Source organism: Xenopus laevis, chromosome 1L (genome assembly GCF_017654675.1).
Source record: "Xenopus laevis strain J_2021 chromosome 1L, Xenopus_laevis_v10.1, whole genome shotgun sequence".
NCBI lineage: Eukaryota > Metazoa > Chordata > Amphibia > Anura > Pipidae > Xenopus > Xenopus laevis.
The window spans coordinates 230,458,623-230,473,352 of record NC_054371.1 but is presented as its reverse complement, the minus strand read 5'-3'; the positions used below and the strand labels follow the sequence as shown (position 1 = coordinate 230,473,352).

The window sequence follows — 14,730 nt, the reverse complement described above, 5'->3', positions numbered from 1 at the left end:
GCTGAGCTGTAGAATGTATAGGGCTGGTACAAGGGGGCAGCTGATAGGGCTGGGCGAGTCCTTGATGGAGAAGAACCTGGACATGAACAGACTTGGCCTCTGATAAAGGGGAATCTCCTCCCAGGAGCAGAGGCTCCAGCATCAGTGCAGCTTGTGAATGTGCTTTATACAGACTGATCTGACCAATCCCTGCTCATGTCAGAGCTTGATCTTTAGCCTCAGATCAGAAGAAAGGTCAGGAGCATCTGGAGAAGACTTAACCCAACCCAATGTGCTCAACTCCCAACATGATAATTAAAGTTGTTCATTATATATTTATGATTAGGGGATCATATAATAATCTCTCTAATGATTTATTTACCAGTAGATCTTTCCAGCTGACACAAGGTCACCCATTCCGATTAGAAGAAAAGAGGTTCCAGCTAAATATTGGGAAGGGGTTTGTTACAGTGAGAGCTGTGAAGATGTGGAATTGTCTCCCTGAATCAGTGGTACAGGCTGATACATTAGATAGGTACAAGGAAGGGTCGGATGCTTTATTCACCAGTAGCTCCTCCCAGCAGACAGGAGGGAGCCAATGAGATTAGAGGAGGGAAAGGGGTGTTACAGGGAGAGCTGGGAAGTGAATCAGGGGTACAGGCTGATACATTAGATAGGTACAAGGAAGGGTCGGATGCTTTATTCACCAGTAGCTCCTCCCAGCAGACAGGAGGGAGCCAATGAGATTAGAGGAGGGAAAGGGGTGTTACAGGGAGAGCTGGGAAGTGAATCAGGGGTACAGGCTGATACATTAGATAGGTACAAGGAAGGGTCGGGTGCTTTATTCACCAGTAGCTCCTCCCAGCAGACAGGAGGGAGCCAATGAGATTAGAGGAGGGAAAGGGGTGTTACAGGGAGAGATGGGAAGTGAATCAGGGGTACAGGCTGATACATTAGATAGGTACAAGGAAGGGTCAGATGCTTTATTCACCAGTAGCTCCTCCCAGCCGACAGGAGGGAGCCAATGAGATTAGAGGAGGGAAAGGGGTGTTACAGGGAGAGCTGGGAAGTGAATCAGTGGTACAGGCTGATACATTAGATAGGTACAAGGAAGGGTCGGATGCTTTATTCACCAGTAGCTCCTCCCAGCAGAGAGGAGGGAGCCAATGAGATTAGAGAAGGGAAAGGGGTGTTACAGGGAGAGCTGGGAAGTGAATCAGTGGTACAGGCTGATACATTAGATAGGTACAAGGAAGGGTCGGATGCTTTATTCACCAGTAGCTCCTCCCAGCAGAGAGGAGGGAGCCAATGAGATTAGAGAAGGGAAAGGGGTGTTACAGGGAGAGCTGGGAAGTGAATCAGGGGTACAGGCTGATACATTAGATAGGTACAAGGAAGGGTCGGATGCTTTATTCACCAGTAGCTCCTCCCAGCAGACAGGAGGGAGCCAATGAGATTAGAGGAGGGAAAGGGGTGTTACAGGGAGAGCTGGGAAGTGAATCAGGGGTACAGGCTGATACATTAGATAGGTACAAGGAAGGGTCGGATGCTTTATTCACCAGTAGCTCCTCCCAGCAGACAGGAGGGAGCCAATGAGATTAGAGGAGGGAAAGGGGTGTTACAGGGAGAGCTGGGAAGTGAATCAGGGGTACAGGCTGATACATTAGATAGGTACAAGGAAGGGTCGGGTGCTTTATTCACCAGTAGCTCCTCCCAGCAGACAGGAGGGAGCCAATGAGATTAGAGGAGGGAAAGGGGTGTTACAGGGAGAGATGGGAAGTGAATCAGGGGTACAGGCTGATACATTAGATAGGTACAAGGAAGGGTCAGATGCTTTATTCACCAGTAGCTCCTCCCAGCCGACAGGAGGGAGCCAATGAGATTAGAGGAGGGAAAGGGGTGTTACAGGGAGAGCTGGGAAGTGAATCAGTGGTACAGGCTGATACATTAGATAGGTACAAGGAAGGGTCGGATGCTTTATTCACCAGTAGCTCCTCCCAGCAGAGAGGAGGGAGCCAATGAGATTAGAGAAGGGAAAGGGGTGTTACAGGGAGAGCTGGGAAGTGAATCAGTGGTACAGGCTGATACATTAGATAGGTACAAGGAAGGGTCGGATGCTTTATTCACCAGTAGCTCCTCCCAGCAGAGAGGAGGGAGCCAATGAGATTAGAGAAGGGAAAGGGGTGTTACAGGGAGAGCTGGGAAGTGAATCAGGGGTACAGGCTGATACATTAGATAGGTACAAGGAAGGGTCGGATGCTTTATTCACCAGTAGCTCCTCCCAGCAGACAGGAGGGAGCCAATGAGATTAGAGGAGGGAAAGGGGTGTTACAGGGAGAGCTGGGAAGTGAATCAGGGGTACAGGCTGATACATTAGATAGGTATAAGAAGGGGTTGGATGGTGTTTAGCAAGTGAGGGAATACAGGGATATGGGAGAGAGCTCATAGTACAAGTTGATCCAGGGACTGGTCCCATTGCCATTTTGGAGTCAGGAAGGAATTTTTCCCCCTCTGAAGCAAATTGGAGAGACTTCAAATGGGGTTTTTTCCTTCCTCTGGATCAACTGGCAGTAAGTTACTATATATTTTAGGGATGCAGCAGATCCACTATTTTAGGATTGGGCGGAATCCTTTGTGAAAAATTGGGCTGAATACTGAACCAAATCCAACCAAAGAATCTTGTACACAGCACACCGTTAATTTTTTTTTAAAATTTCTTGTTTGTGTAGCAAAAAGTCACATGATTTTTCAGATTCAGTTAGGCCAGGCACTTGGATTTGGCCAAATCCTGTTCAAAAAGGCGGAATCCCGAAACCAAATTCTGAATTTGGTACATCCCTAGTGTAAATACACATAAAAGGTTGAACTTGATGGATGGGTCTCTTTTTCAACCCAACTTACTATGTTTTCTCTCACCCATCTCTGGCCGGATAGTGGTTGGTCAAACTGTCACATTGGCTCAGCAGCTCATGTTGCTCATGTAGGACTAGTTTAGGCTTCCAACCTCCACTGTCTTGGGAAGGAGGTAAGAAATGGGTCAGATGTTGATTTCAGGACCAGCCACTCATACAATCTCTCGGGAAGCAACATCAACACAAGGACATCACAAGTAGGTTGGGCGTTAGTGGCAGTTGCGCATACCCCCCAACATTACCATGTGCAATGCTACGAGTCAATGGGACTGATGGAAAGATTCATTGGGCAGATGCCAGGAGAACACCACATGCCTGAATGTATAATGCCAGTGGTAACATTTGGTTATAGAGGAATAATGAGCTGGCGCCACTTGCACTGGTTCCGGCCCCTGTTTCCAGAATACAATGACATTATCACTAGTTTGTGGAATAGTTTGTGGGGGGGGGGGTTGGACTTTCCAGTTTCAGTACAATAATGTCCCCATGCACAGAGCCAGGTCCATACCTCAACCCAAATGAAACCCTGTGGGATGAATTGGAACCCCAACTGTGAGCCTGATCCCCAACATCAGTGCCCAACCTCATTAATGCGCTTGTAGCTAAATGGAAGCAACTCCCAGCAACAATGTTCCAACATCTAGTGGGAATCTTCTCAGAAGAGTAGGGGCATTTATAGCAGCAATGGGAAGAGCAACCCAACTGAACCCCAATCGAATAAACTGGAACCCCAACTGTGATCTTGATTCCCAACATCAGTGTCCGACCTCACTAATGCGCTTGTGGCTGAATGGAAGCAACTCCCAGTAACAATGTTCCAATATTTAGTGGGAACCTTCTCAGAATAGTAGGGGCAGTTATAGCTACAACAGAAAGAGCAACCCAACTGAACCCCAGTAGAATGAACTGGAACCCCAACGGTGAGCCTGATCCCCAACAACAGTGCCCAACCTCACTAATGCTCTTGTGGCCGAATGGAAGCAACTCCCAGCAACAACTTCCAGCAACAATATCCCAATATCTAGTGGGAACCTTCCCAGAAGACTAGTGGGCAGTTATAGCAACAAGGGAAGAGCAACCCAACTGAACCCCATTTGACTGAAATGGAACCCCAACTGTGAGCCTTATCCCCAACATCAGGAGCACAGGGGCAGTTATAGCAGCAAAGGGAGGGGCAACTTCATATTAACCCCCTTGTAGTGGGAATGAGATGCTGAACAGGCAAGTGTCCCAATACTTTTGGCCATAGTGTGAATACAATGTTACAAGATCCTGTTTTTGGTGCATCACAGAGACATCACTTTAGTCTTTAGACCTTACTCATATTCTGCTAATGTGGTCCCTCATACTGGACATGGGGTGGTTGGGACTCTCCTGTAGTTATGTGCGAGACCAGTCAATTGTCATCAGCTAAAGTCTTAACCTCACATCTCCAGATGTTGTAGGACTACAATTCCCATTTTATGCCAACCCGGAATTATATATTGAAGAATGCCAGGAATGTCAGCAACATCTGGGGCCCAAAGTTAAATAATGGAGCTAATGCGACCTGTACCTTTAATGTGACCATTGGGCTGGTTGCTAAGCAGATAGGTTATAGTGTTTGTGAAGTTATCAGGTTATAGCAAATGTGCCCCCCCCATGGTTATCTGTGCAATTAATATAATTGGTGCCCTCAATTATACATCAGATTATCAGACTGATAGAAATCCTCCCTTTCATGTCCCATGACTATCTTGTCCTGTGGTTGCCATGTTGCCCTTCTTCCTCTTACTTTCCTGCCCTGCTTTCACCAACATGCCCATTTGTCTCCCATTCTTGCCCTACTGTCACCATCCTGCCCATCTGTCTCCCTTTGGTGGACATCTTGCCCATCTCCCAACCTTTTCCTACATTCACTGTATTGCCCATTTATCTGTCTTTCTTGCTTTACTCTCACCATCTTGCCCATTTCTCAATCTGTTGTCACCATTTTGTCCATCTGTTTTCCTTTCTGGGCCTACAGTCAAATTCTTTCCCATTTGTTGTTTTTCCTTTTTGTGGCCTACTGTCACCATCACCTTGCCCTCCTTGGCTTACTTCCACCATCTTGCCCAGCTGTTGTTTCCCTTTCTTATTGTACCGTTATATCTTGCCCATCTGTTTTACTTTCATTTACTATTTTTATCTTGCTGATTTGTTTCCCTTTCTTGGTCTACAGTCACCATCCTCCCATCTGTTCCCCCTTCTTGGCATACCATCACCACCTTGCCCATCTGTTAAAATTTCTTGTTCTACCGTTACAAACGTACCCAATTTTTTTCTCTTTCTTGGCCTGCTGTCACCATTTTGCCCATCTCTTGTTTCCTCTTCTTGGCCTACTGTCACCATCTTCCCCATCTTTCTGCCTTCCTTGGCTTACTTCCACCATCTTGCCCAACTGTTTCCCTGTCTTATTGTACCGTTATATCTGTTTTCCTTTCTTGGCCTACTATTTTCATCTTGCCGCTTGCCCTTTCTTGGTCTACTGTCACCATCTTGCCTATTTCTCTCCTCCTTGGTCTACTGTCACCATCTTGCCTATTTCTCTCCTCTTTGGTCTACTGTCACCATCTTGCCTATTTCTCTCCTCTTTGGTCTACTGTCACCATCTTGCCTATTTCTCTCCTCCTTGGTCTACTGTTACCATCTTGCCTATTTCTCTCCTCTTTGGTCTACTGTCACCATCTTGCCTATTTCTCTCCTCTTTGGTCTACTGTCACCATCTTGCCTATTTCTCTCCTCCTTGGTCTACTGTTACCATCTTGCCTATTTCTCTCCTCTTTGGTCTACTGTTACCATCTTGCCTATTTCTCTCCTCTTTGGTCTACTGTCACCATCTTGCCTATTTCTCTCCTCTTTGGTCTACTGTCACCATCTTGCCTATTTCTCTCCTCTTTGGTCTACTGTTACCATCTTGCCCATTTTTTGCTCTCCTTGGTCTACGGTCTCCATCTTGTCCATTGGTTTCCTTATCTTGTCCTATGATTCCTGCAACTCTACTTGTCTTACCACAAATCCAGTCATACAGTGAAGGACTCATGGCAACCGCCTCATATGAATGCCCCTTAAAAACAGTTTTGCTAAAACCTCAGAAATGAACAACAAAAATAATCTGTAAAATAGAGTGAATCTTTAATAAATAAAATATATAAATATTATAACCATTGGATTAAAATACAGTCATTTCAGCAGGCAGGTGCCTCTTTCCATTCAAACTATTGAGACAAAAATGGCATTTTCTTTTACATTTTTGGGTCCAGTTCCAACTAGAATCGCACATACAGCCAAACCGAGAGATTAAACTGGAAAAACTGGTTTTTAGCGCCAGCAAGTCTCTGGACTGTATCACAGAAACTATAATCCCAAATCATTTGCTCACATACAGAATCTTTCCAATCACAAATACAGAACACATATAAAAGATAATGGATCTGGGAAACATGCTACTCAATATATAGCACCTGCCAGATCTCCTAAAATACATAAATATATACATGTACCTGCTGCCATATTGTGCCCCTCATCAGAGGCCTCTAAACAGCCGTCAGTGAAATAGTGCCCCCCAGTGGTGGCTGAGAGATTGGAGATAAAGGGCTGATCCAAACAGCCTGGCAGATATATGGGTCCCATTTAAAAGGACAAACCAGACATACAGTTATTAGTCAATATTATATAAAGAACAATATCAGAGCTTAATTCCAGAATTAGCCCCCCATCTTATCTGGGGTTCACTTAAATTACCCATCAGATGCCTTTTTACTTACATTATCCATAAAAACTGATAAATAAATATTTTTTGACCCAAAATAATTTTAAAAAATATTTTTTTTTAAATTACCCCAATAATTGATTTCTTTTTAGTGGGGAAAAGGGGAGGGTGGGAATACTGCCTTATAAATGGGTGTATGACTGTAGGAAGGGATTGTGGAATATCTGTGGGGAGTGGCAGCCATTGGGAAATAGGGAGTAGTAAAGGAAAGTTCATTTATATTAGTAGCAAAGTTGGGCGTCATTGGGAGTTACAGTGCTGCAGACAATTGTGTGTGTTATACAGTGGGGTATATATGGGGGGCACTGGACAGGAAGGTGTAGGGTATCTGCTGAAGTGCAGTGTGTGGGGAGTACAGTGCTGGTGCCCATTATAAAGGATACATGGAATTTGGGGGTTAGTGCACATTGGGGGGAGTGGGAAGATTGGGTTCTAGCAGGTGAGTACATGCTACTAATGGCTGTACAGAATATATAGAGTTAGGGTGTTTATACACATGGGGAAGGGGTAATGTAGGGGTAATGGCGCCATTGAATGTAAGTTCAGGTCCCATGTGCAATAATAGAGTGAGGGGGGTGCCTGGCATACGGGCGCACGTGCACATTGGCCAACATGGCGGAGGATAGGAGTAGGGACCTTCTCTAATTTTGGGTGAGACTTAATATGTCGGCAGTGCTTGGGTTAGAGTGGAGTAAGTGCTTAAGCAGTAGGGATAATAGAAACCATTGGGGGTAATAGAAACCATTGGGGGTAATAGAAACCATTGGGGGTAATAGAAACCATTGGGGGTAATAGAAACCATTGGGGGTAATAGAAACCATTGGGGGTAATAGAAACCATTGGGGGTAATAGAAACCATTGGGGGTCAGATCCAGTACTGTTTGCTGCACATCATGGGCAAGTGACGGTTGTGTCGCGCGTCTCTCCTCAGTCGGTTCCGCCGCATGTAACATGGGTCATAATAATCCCATTCCATTCCAGAGGTCCAGGACTGGGAACCAGAGTCACTGTCGGAGGACAAGATGTGAAGGGAGATTCCTGTAGGAGAGAAGCAGAAAACTCAGCACTAAAGCACTTGTGCCTCACTGGCAACTACAACTGCCTATTGGCTACCAGGAACTTCTGTAGACTAGAGGCGCCAGTGAGAAGCACCAATGAACAGACCCAAGAGAATGGAGAAAGATTCAGTCACCAACCTGCACTGACCCCAAAGTCGCTGTCTAAGCCCGGTCCAGGGAGGCTGCTACTGGCGTCCAGATGCTCGGCTGTGTCTTCCCTGGGAATCACACTGGGATCCTCCAAAAGCTCAGATCCACCTAGAGTGAAGGGAACCATCCCAACGTGGGACTTCCTCTGGGTGCTGCTCGTATGGCAGAACTTTACTTTTGGGGTCACCTGACAGCAACATGGAAGAATCAAATAAAATGGAGCAGTAAAAAATGGACCAGGGGCCCAGAAAGACAGAGTGTGAAGTCACATAGACAAAATATAACCGTAAATATTAACCAATGAAATGGAGATATTCTATCTACACTAGACTGCAGCTAACTGCCTATTTCATAATATGGGCAACTGCACTGGGCAAACTATGTATGCACCCGGGGTGTGACTAGAGAGATGCTGGGAGTTGTAGTTGGTCATTTTGCCAATACTTGTCCAGGCCCCCAAACAGACACAGAGAGAGGAGAATGGAAAAGGCGAGAGGAATGAGTGGGGATGAGAGGGCACAGAGTAGAGAGACAAATGGGGGAGAGAAGAGGGAGGAGAGTAAGGCCAAAGAGTTGGGAGAGAAAAGAAAAGGAGAGGGGATGAGAGACAGAAGGAGAGAAGGGAAAGGGGGTTAGGGAGTAGAGAGACAAATGGGGGAGAGGAGAAATATAGAAGGGGAGAGAAGAGGGAGGGGAGATACATGTAGTGCACAGTAAGTTTTGGCTGAAATATCCCCATAAACAGTCAGACTCCTCTTTTTAAGCCATGGGACAAGCTCCAGAACACAATTTATACTTAATAAAAGACAGAATATTACACGTCCCATGGCTGTGGGGCCGTTACATAGTTAAATTGGGTTGAAAAAAGACACCATCAAGCTCAACCCCTCCAAATGAAAACCCAGCCCCATACACACACCCTCCCTACTTTTAATTAAATTCTATATACCCATATCTATACTAACTATAGAGTTTAGTATCACAATAGCCTTTGTATTATGTCTGTCCAAGAAATCATCCAAGTCCCTCTTATAGTCATTAACTGAATCATCACCCGGCAGTGCATTCCCCAACCTCACTGTCCTCACTGTGATGAACCCCCTACTCTGTTCCTTTAAATGAAACTTCTTTTCCTCTAGTCTGAAGGGGAGGCCTCTGGTACGTGATTCTCTTTATGGGTAAAAAGGTCCCCTGCTATTTGTCTATAATGTCCTCTAATGTACTTGTAAAGTCTAATCATGTCCCCTCACAAGCGCCTTTTTTCCAGAGAAAACAATCCCAACCTTGTCAGTCTCCCCTCATAATTTAACTCTTCCCTCCCTCTAACCAGTTTAGTTGCACTTAGTCTCTGCACTCTCTCCAGCTCATTTATATCCCTCTTAAGGACTGGAGTCCAAAACTGCCCCCATACTCCAGATGAGGCCTCACCAGGGACCTATAAAGAGACACAATTATGTTTCATCCCTTGAGTTAATGCCCTTTTTTATACAAGAACTTTATTTGCTTTAGTAGCCACAGAATGACACTGCCCAGAATTAGACAACTTGTTATCTACAAAGACCCCAAGATCCTTCTCATTTAAGGAAACTCCCAACACACTGCCATTTAGTGTATAACTTGCATTTATATTATTTTTGCCAAAGTGCATAACCTGCATTTATCAACATTGAACCTCATTTTCCAGTTTGCTGCCCAGTTTTCCAGTTTAGACAAATCACTGTGCAAAGTGTCAGCATCCTGCATGGAACCTATAGTTCTGCACAATTTAGTCTCATCTGCAAAAATAGAAACAGTACTTTCAATGGCCACCTCCAGGTCATTAATAAACAAGTTGAAAAGCAAGGGACCTAGTACAGAGCCCTGCGGTACTCCACTAACAACACTGGTCCAATTAGAAAATGTTCCATTTACCACCACTCTTTGTAGTCTATCTTTTAGCCAGTTCTCTATCCAGGTACAAATACTATGTTCCAGGCCAACATTCCTTCATTTAACCAGTAACCTTCTGTGTGGCACTGTATCAAATGCTTTAGCAAAGTCTAAGTAAATCACATCCACTGCCATCCCAGAGTCAAGGTCCCTGCTCACCTTCTCATAAAAAGAAATTAAAATCTAAACCATGTGGCACAAACTCATCGTATTATTATTTGTAATAAAGTCAAGAATCGTATCCCTGTTGTGGGGGTATTAGTTCTGTCTGCTGCCCCTGACCCCCCACTTCTCACTTGGGAAACACTGACCATTTCTTTATTGCTTATTACATTCTAGTCTGGGGGGTACAACTTACTGACACAGATTTATTGGGCGCCTAAATGAGATCTATGCCTTGGGCCCACAGGAACCTCAACTCGGCCCTAGTAGTTTAAGCACCACTGCCTGATTCACAGACTCACAAATGCCCCAGCACAGGGCAATAATCACTCAATGACAGAATCATAAAGAGGGGGAAGAAAGAATTGGCTGTAAATGGGCTAAAGAAAAGGAATGAGTGTAAATAGGCAATAGGGTAGGTACTTACCCCCGTCTCTGTTTAGAGCTATGAAACAATACAATTAGTCTGTTTGGCTTGTCCCATACAAAACAATGCGTCCTATCCTAGACACACGCGATACATCTGGCGCAGCCTTGGGAAGTTTATAACTTGTCGCTGTGTTGTACTTACCCCAAGGGCATTATCAGCGGCAGGTGTATTGGGGGGGACGTGGTTATGGCGGGTGTCCAGCTCACACGAAGACCCCAGTTCATCTTCCCTCACTTTCCAGACCTTGGGCCTCAGTCTCTTCTTGACATAGGCCGGGGCATTCCAGGCTCTCCTTGGGGCACAGCAGGGCAGGGGGGTGGCACAACGTGGACGTGGGGAGCAACAGATCTGGTCACTGGGGATGCTCCCCCCCTGACAGCAACTTCCTCTGGATTGGGGTGTATTTTGTCGCCCACAAACCCCCTCCTCCAGGGCCAATGTGGCCTCAAAGCCTTGACTGATGGTGTCAGAGCCCAGGCGGCCCTCCCGCAGCACCACCCCGGGGGAGAGCATGTAGGGAGGCTCCAGCCTGGCTTGCCCACTGTGACCCACCCTGACACAAGGGTACTGGCCGACCTTTCTCCTACTTGCCCTTTTCCTCAGGGAGAAAGCCGGGAGCCGGTGGAAGAGGAGGAAACAATTGAGGAAGAAGAGGAGCAGAACACACGGCACCAGCAGGAGGACCAGCAGGGTGAGGGAGGGCTGCACCACCCAATTCTCCTCCACTGAGGGGGCTGCACTGGCTGCCTGCGTCCCCCCATCTGAGGGCAAATAAGCAGGACTCAAGGTCACCATTGCATGTGCACGGCTATTTGGCAATCAGGAGACGGGGGAGGGGAGGCGGCTGTGTTTAGGGAGAGTGGGAACACTTGGGGGAGTGAGTGAGGGAACCTCCAGCAGCTGAGTGTCTGGGGTAAGTAGCCTGGAGAGATACTCAGCCCTAGTCCTTGGGTCACTAGCTTGTGGCCCTCCAGCTCCACCATTCTGGGAGTTACAGTTCAGCAACAGACTGTGCTTTAAACTCCGGCCCCAAATGGTCTGTTTGCAGCTGCCGGACAAAGAGAGGCCTCACAAGTACCCCATGTTGTATCTGTCACATTAATATCAGCTCCTGGCACCACAGAAATCAGTGCAGTCTGCAGCAGCAGCACTAACCAGCCCAGTTATCAGCCCTGCAGCGTGTGTATTGTATAAGTGCTGGGATTTAAAGGGACTGAAAAGGAACCCTCTGTGCTGGTGGCAACATTCACATCCCTTTAAAAGGGGTTGTTCACCTTTAAATTAACTGTTAGTAGGATGTAGAGAGGGATATTCTGAGACAATTTGCAATTTTTCATTATTTGTGGTTTTTGAGTTATTTAGCTTTTTATTCAGCAGCTCTCCAGTTTTTAATTTCAGCTATCTGGTTGCTAGGGTCCAAGTTCCCCTAGCAACCATGCATTGACTGGAATATGATAAGGGGAGGCCTGAATAGAAAGATGAGGAATAATAAATGTCTGGCCTTACAGAGCATTTGTTTTTAGATGGGGTCAGTGACCCCCATTTGAAAGCTGGAAAAAGTCAGAAGAAGAAGGAAAATAATTCAAAAACTGTAAAAAATAAAAAATTAAGAATTAGCCATTGTATAAAACACTAAAAGTTAACTTAAAAGTGAACCACCCCTTAAACCGCAGCTGCACATGCAACGCCCAGTCTGCTCAGCTGATTAGTAATAGGCACAAATGCACTGCTGCTGCGTCCCACACTGATTTCCATGCAGCCATGCAGCCTGCATCTCATTATTCTATAACCCACAATACTAAAGGGCAACTTAATGCCACATTATTGTGTCTCTGGGGAAGATGCCATTATTTTATATTGGAAAGTAATAGTCATGTGATCCCTGTAATTCCTAGAGGAATGCAGAGATTAACTATGTTCATAAGGAGGGACTGTGAGGGCCTGTCTGCAGTCAGTAGGGGTGTATTCCCCAAAACTGAGTATAAATAATATTAGTTAGTGGGGTGAGTGCTTATTTGTACCCTGGGTTCCCCTGGAACTATAGCAGGGTGACACCCCAATGTTTCTATATATCTGTAACCTTGTTATGAGCTAAGGGGGCCCAGTCTGAAGGTCAGTTAGAGGGAGATTTGGGGTGAGTGTTTATTTGTGCCCTGGGTACCCCTGGAACTATAGCAGGGTGACACCCCAATGTTTCTATATATATCTGTAACCTTGTTATGAGCTAAGGGGGCCCAGTCTGAAGGTCAGTTTGGGGGAGATTTGGGGTGAGTATTTATTTGTACCCTGGGTACCCCTGGAACTATAGCAGGGTGACACCCCAATGTTTCTATATATCTGTAACCTTGTTATGAGCTAAGTTGGCCCAGTCTGAAGATCAGTTAGGGGGAGATTTGGGGTGAGTGTTTATTTGTACCCTGGGTACCCCTGGAACTATAGCAGGGTGACACCCCAATGTTTCTATATATCTGTAACCTTGTTATGAGCTAAGGGGGCCCAGTCTGAAGGTCAGTTAGGGGGAGATTTGGGGTGAGTGCTTATTTGTACCCTGGGTACCCCTGGAACTATAGCAGGGTGACACCCCAATGTTTCTATATATCTGTAACCTTGTTATGAGCTAAGGGGGCCCAGTCTGAAGGTCAGTTAGGGGGAGATTTCGGCTGAGTGTTTATTTGTACCCTGGGTACCCCTGGAACTATAGCAGGGTGACACCCCAATGTTTCTATATATCTGTAACCTTGTTATGAGCTAAGGGGGCCCAGTCTGAAGGCCAATTAGGGGGAGATTTGGGGTGAGTGTTTATTTGTACCCTGGGTATCCCTGGAACTATAGCAGGGTGACACCCCAATGTTTCTATATATCTGTAACCTTGTTATGAACTAAGGGGGCCCAGTCTGAAGGTCAGTTAGGGGGAGATTTGGGGTGAGTGCTTATTTGTACCCTGGGTACCCCTGGAACTATAGCAGGGTGACTGTTACCCCAATGTTTCTATATATCTGTAACCTTGTTATGAGCTAAGGGGGCCCAGTCTGAAGGTCAGTTAGTGGGAGATTTGGGGTGAGTGCTTATTTGTACCCTGGGTACCCCTGGAACTATAGCAGGGTGACACCCCAATGTTTCTATATATCTGTAACCTTGTTATGAGCTAAGGGGGCCCAGTCTGAAGGTCAGTTAGGGGGAGATTTCGGGTGAGTGTTTATTTGTACCCTGGGTACCCCTGGAACTATAGCAGGGTGACACCCCAATGTTTCTATATATCTGTAACCTTGTTATGAGCTAAGGGGGCCCAGTCTGAAGGTCAGTTAGGGGGAGATTTGGGGTGAGTGCTTATTTGTACCCTGGGTACCCCTGGAACTATAGCAGGGTGACTGTTACCCCAATGTTTCTATATATCTGTAACCTTGTTATGAGCTAAGGGGGCCCAGTCTGAAGGTCAGTTAGTGGGAGATTTGGGGTGAGTGCTTATTTGTACCCTGGGTACCCCTGGAACTATAGCAGGGTGACACCCCAATGTTTCTATATATCTGTAACCTTGTTATGAGCTAAGGGGGCCCAGTCTGAAGGTCAGTTAGGGGGAGATTTCGGGTGAGTGTTTATTTGTACCCTGGGTACCCCTGGAACTATAGCAGGGTGACACCCCAATGTTTCTATATATCTGTAACCTTGTTATGAGCTAAGGGGGCCCAGTCTGAAGGTCAGTTAGGGGGAGATTTGGGGTGAGTGCTTATTTGTACGCTGGGTACTCCTGGAACTATAGCAGGGTGACACCCCAATGTTTCTATATATCTGTAACCTTGTTATGAGCTAAGGGGGCCCAGTCTGAAGGTCAGTTAGGGGAGATTTGGGGTGAGTGCTTATTTGTACCCTGGGTACCCCTGGAACTATAGCAGGGTGACACCCCAATGTTTCTATATATCTGTAACCTTGTTATGAGCTAAGGGGGCCCAGTCTGAAGGTCAGTTAGGGGGAGATTTGGGGTGAGTGCTTATTTGTACCCTGGGTACCCCTGGAACTATAGCAGGGTGACACCCCAATGTTTCTATATATCTGTAACCTTGTTATGAGCTAAGGGGCCCAGTCTGAAGGTCAGTTAGGGGGAGATTTGGGGTGAGTGCTTATTTACTTTTCCTGTATTTCAGACATTACATTTATTTATTGTCATATTAAGAATGTAATAAGTGGGTACCCAGCCAAGCAGGAGACAACCCAGGCAGCTGCAATGCATCATGGGTGAAATGATTCATTCTGGCTACCGAAATTTAAAAAAAATGTGTTTTATTGCAATGGACTAATAATATGCACTGACTGTTGCACCACTGA

The 14,730-nt window shown here is 46.0% G+C and overlaps 1 protein-coding gene across 2 annotated transcripts; it reads right to left on the bottom strand.

Moving 5' to 3' along the window:
- Positions 1-6,022: 6,022 nt before the first annotated feature.
- On the bottom strand, positions 6,023-11,598 carry hwa.L (huluwa (provisional) L homeolog). 2 transcript variants are annotated; one of them, XM_018267430.2, is made up of 3 exons: positions 10,552-11,598; positions 7,888-8,076; positions 6,023-7,719 (listed from the first exon to the last, which is right to left on the bottom strand). In XM_018267430.2, exons 1-3 carry the CDS (start codon positions 11,203-11,205, stop codon positions 7,609-7,611), a joined length of 954 nt encoding a protein of 317 aa, XP_018122919.1. In that variant the 5' UTR covers positions 11,206-11,598; the 3' UTR covers positions 6,023-7,608. The 2 variants fall into 2 exon arrangements, with proteins under 2 accessions (XP_018122919.1, XP_018122910.1); XM_018267421.2 differs by having other exon boundaries at positions 7,878-8,076; positions 10,552-11,596.
- Positions 11,599-14,730: the final 3,132 nt, after the last annotated feature.

Bases quoted from the DNA above. Each gene is read 5' to 3' on its own strand.
- hwa.L (XM_018267421.2), bottom strand. From the start codon at position 11,205: ATGGTGACCTTGAGTCCTGCTTATTTGCCCTCAGATGGGGGGACGCAG. The intron at 8,077-10,551 runs GTAAGTACAACA...TGTTGCTGTCAG, and splicing joins CCGCTGATAATGCCCTTGGG to GTGACCCCAAAAGTAAAGTT. The intron at 7,720-7,877 runs GTTGGTGACTGA...TCTCTCCTACAG, and splicing joins CGACTTTGGGGTCAGTGCAG to GAATCTCCCTTCACATCTTG.